Source organism: Abramis brama (genome assembly GCF_963993115.1).
Source record: "Abramis brama genome assembly, chromosome: 23".
Taxonomy (NCBI): domain Eukaryota; kingdom Metazoa; phylum Chordata; class Actinopteri; order Cypriniformes; family Leuciscidae; genus Abramis; species Abramis brama.
Window position 1 is genome coordinate 6545732 of NC_139985.1, and position 4304 is coordinate 6550035.

General features: G+C 32.1%; 1 protein-coding gene across 1 annotated transcript; it reads right to left on the reverse strand.

Moving 5' to 3' along the window:
• Nucleotides 1-1531: 1531 nt before the first annotated feature.
• On the reverse strand, nucleotides 1532-3977 carry LOC311074807 (uncharacterized protein). Its single transcript, XM_084101704.1, has 5 exons — nucleotides 3590-3977; nucleotides 3269-3400; nucleotides 3058-3171; nucleotides 2232-2330; nucleotides 1532-2135 (listed from the first exon to the last, which is right to left on the reverse strand). The coding sequence occupies exons 1-5, from the start codon at nucleotides 3639-3641 to the stop codon at nucleotides 1900-1902; spliced, it is 633 nt and encodes a 210-aa protein (XP_083957830.1). The 5' UTR covers nucleotides 3642-3977; the 3' UTR covers nucleotides 1532-1899.
• Between the last annotated feature and the right edge of the window lie 327 nt (nucleotides 3978-4304).

Below are 4304 nucleotides of genomic sequence, written 5' to 3' on the forward strand. Positions count from 1 at the left end.
TAATTCAAACTTTGCCAAAATCATTATTAATATATGACCATGAAGTCGTAGGCTACTTGTTGAGAGATTTTTCAGAGCAACCTCTAATTTTTTAACTTTATGATTGTAATCTACACACAGCCTAGTGGCTACTTGACAGCACCAAACTTGATCTGAAATCCTAAATCCAGAGTTAAATTGCTGGTGTGAATGTTACACTAGGTCACATTGTTAATAATTATCAAGAGAATAAAAAAAAATAAAAAAAACCATTTTGTCACACAGAGTGTGACTTCAACCATTATGACAGTGGAACTCTTAACCAAGCAATTATGCATAATTATATGGAATCATATGTGCAGAATTATGTATGCCAATGATTTTGGTTGTATTTAAATGCATATACATTTGTTTGTGATATGTCATTTATAGATAAACAGGCAGGGTATTTTAATTACAAATATTGTTTGTCACATAACCCTCAAAATGTTCCGTCTTTTCAAATTGTAAACTACATAATAGTTTGAAGGGGTCATCGGATGCAAAATTCTCTTTTATATGGTGTTTGCATATAAATGTGTCATTGCAGTGTGTGTACACAACCACCATACAATGAAAAAAATCCATTCACTCCTTTTTTTTTTATCCTCAAAAAGCCTAAAGACTCTTAGATTTTCTGAGCAATATGATGTCATATTGCTCATGTTCCGCCCAGGGGTGCATTTCCCGAAAGCATCGTTAGCCAACTATGGTCGCAAGTTCCGTCGTTACCAATAGAGTTCAATGGACATTTCGATGAACTTGCGACCATAGTTGGCCAACGATGCTTTTGGGAAACGCACCCCAGAGCATTGAAAAACAGAGTTAAGGGCTCTGGTGTCAACATAAAGAAAGGGGTGGTGGGGTGAGCAGTTGCTCATTATCATTTAAAGAGACATGCACCGAAACAGTCACTAAGAACAAAGCTGTTTTTGAGGAGGTAAAAAGGGTGTTGTTTTACACAACCAATGAGGAATTTTAACCAAAGTATATTACAAACTTTACACTAAGACCCTAAAGAATCATACCAACTTATGGAAAATGGGCATCTGAAGACCCCTTTAATATAGAACCAATGATGCAAATGGTCAACATTTATATTTCCTTGTTTGTACTAATTTAACATTAGTTTATGGTATCTGATTTAATAAAAAACATATTTCAACTTATTCATAGCAAACCTTTTTGTTCTCCTAATCATAATACCATATTTTCTTAAATTATAAAAAAAGTACTTTGACAGAATGTTAAATTGTCCAAATGTACTATTATTATTTTGTTTCACAGAAAAATATAGTAATGTATTATCCACAAGATTATATTATAATATATTATATTATAACATGTTATATTTATATAGTTATGAAGGAGCTTGAATACTTGACATTCATTACATTATCAACATTGAAGTACTGCTGGATGAATTATGTTAATTAATTCATAATTTCATCTTATTAAATCACAAACCTTATTTCATATGATCTCGTACTGTGCCCTCAAAATGCAATCTATTGGGAGAAGTGTATTTTTTATCTTAAAAATACTACTATAAATATACAAACTTACAAAGCACACCTAAAGTGTATGGGCTCATGTAACAGTGAAAATGTGCTGTAATTCAACTTTCGTCAATATGAAATTATTAATCCCTGTTACTTTTCTCTATTTCTAATTATTCTGCACATCGACAAGAATATAGCGAGGGATTTTGATAATTCAAATTTTAATGTTTAATAAGACTGCTAATAAAGTAAATGTTAATAAATGGTTATTTTACATGATTAAATTCATGATTAGAAATACAACAGCACACTTATTAGACAGGTGGTCATTTTCAACAAATACATTTCCCTCAATTTATCAGAAAAGCTTGAAACGTCTTTACATTGACAAAACTGAGCATCCAAATACAAAGAAAACCAAAAGAAAACCAGATTTCAGATGGAAAAAAGTTGGGAAAGTACTGGTTCCAGCAGAAACAAGTGTATTTGCCTCAATACATGAAAAATTAAATATGGTTTGTCCTGGGGGTAGTGCACTGTTCAGTATTGAACTGTAAGTACAGATGTTTCGGCTTGTGCATCCTTTGAGAGTAGAGTTCACGCCATTTGATCCAACTGAGAAAAAAAGAGAAGGGGAATACACATTAGGAAACAGCAATTCTGTCTCTGCATAGTAGATTAGATTTTAATAAGCAATTGTCCATGAATCACCTGCTGCAGTGACGCAGTGGTCCTCGTCACCTTTACATTTCAGTGTGTTTGTGCAGTTTGTGCCATTGCAGGTGTAGCAGCTCAATCCGTTCTCTGAGTCTGAAGATGTAAAGAAAATCAGAGACAGTTGAACTCAGACATACATTAAAAAGGCTTAGCAACTGTTGCCATATTGTCAGAGACTTTCAAAAAGGACACGAAACACCACAAGTATCAAACAAGTGATCCATAGGGCTTGTGCGTTATATTTACATCTTCTGAATCTATATACAATGGCTTTGTATGAAGAACATACTTATTTAAACAGTAACTCTCTGAAAAAAGAACATGATTCAGAAATAAATCATTCTTTTGAGTGAGATCTTTTCCCTGATTCAGTTGATCCAGTTCAGCAGTCAGAATGACCTGGTTCTTGATTTCAAATCAATGACGTTCTAGAAATAAAGATTATCAGTCAATAATGACATAAAATATGTATGGGCCATTTTTATGGTGATTCTGTGCCCTTTTTGAAGTTTGAAACTTCCATTCATTGCAAATACGTTGAAAAAAATGACTAGTATATTCTTTAAAATGTCTCATTTTGTATTACATGGAAGACAGGTTTGAACAAAATAAGAGTGAGTAAACAATGACATTGTTACGCATTGATTCAAATCATACTAGCAACTGAAAGATCACAGTACCATGGTATGTTGTAGAAATGTTAGGAATAAATGTAAAATTAATATAAAACAAACCTTTTCAAAAAATGTGATGTATGGAAAATCAGAATAATTGGAAACATCACAGTGTTGTTTCCTTTACATTCACAGTTTTATAGTACCTGTAGCATTGTTGCAGTAATCTGAAGAACAGCATTTGGAGGACATCCCGAACGATCCAACATTTATGCTGAAATTAACACACAGGGCAGCATCGCAACTCTTCACAACATCATCTACAATCAACAACATTAAAAATAATGAAGATTCAGCAAACCCAGTCAATAACATATTCCTTACCAAATGCACGTTTCATAATCATGTTATTCTTACCGTACGTGGTCATGGACGTGGCATTGTGCTTGGTCACAGAACTGCACTGTGATCTTGAAGAACAGTTAGCAGTTTGTGTGCATGTTCCAGGTATGTTAGTGTCAGTACAGTTGAAACACATCAGTGTCAGTGCTGAAAGACAATGAGAAGATAATGAGGGACATTTATAGCGTGCATATAAAACTTTTTAAAACATTTCTAAATGTGATTTTTTTTTTTTAAACAATAAAATAAATGTCTGCAAAAGACTCACAAAAATGCTATCAGCAAAGCTATAAAAGAAATGGATGGACACATGGAAATAAATCCTGTATGACGTACCTTCGGAGAAAAACACAGTGAAAAGAACCACGGAGATGATTTGCAGTGCCATGATCCAGATGAAGGGTGTCAGATGGACAGTGCGGGAATATTATATACTGGATTTACAGAGGTGGGGTTTGTGTTAGATTTACATCATGACATTCCTTTGCATAACCTAAACATGATTACGTGATACACAATGTAGGTTTCATTTATTAAGCAGAATACATGTCCTCATGACACTACTGAGTTATAGGATATTATAATGTAAATATAATAAAAGAAAGAATGTATTCTAACTAAATATACATGAAAACTGTTTTGCAAAATATACCATTCATCATTTGTAAATTTGAAGTACATAAAGTAAAAAAAAATTCATAAAAAGAAATAACACAAATACTGTACATGTTCATGTATTTCACGACTCTAATTTTACAGATGGAGAGGTCTATAAATGTTGTATTTATAAATGTTTTATCTCAGAATAACAACACACAAAAATATATCTAAAAAATAACAATTATGAACTATGAGACTAAGATATGTCTTTTCATTCTTTTGAGAGTGGATAAATGTCAATTCTCAAATAAATAAATAAAAACTGTAATTAAACTCTGTTAGCATATATTCAACTTATTGACAATGATTTAGTAACACTAACAAGTTATTACCATTTCAAAATAAATATATATTTCATATAAATAATTGAAATAATACATAAAATGATTTG

Excerpts from the sequence above, each read along its gene's own strand:
- LOC311074807 (XM_084101704.1), bottom strand. The coding sequence starts at position 3,641 with ATGGCACTGCAAATCATCTCCGTGGTTCTTTTCACTGTGTTTTTCTCC. Across the intron at positions 2,331-3,057 it reads TTACTGCAACAATGCTACAG|ACTCAGAGAACGGATTGAGC; the intron begins GTACTATAAAAC and ends TTACATCTTCAG. Across the intron at positions 2,136-2,231 it reads CCACTGCGTCACTGCAGCAG|TTGGATCAAATGGCGTGAAC; the intron begins GTGATTCATGGA and ends TTTTTTTCTCAG.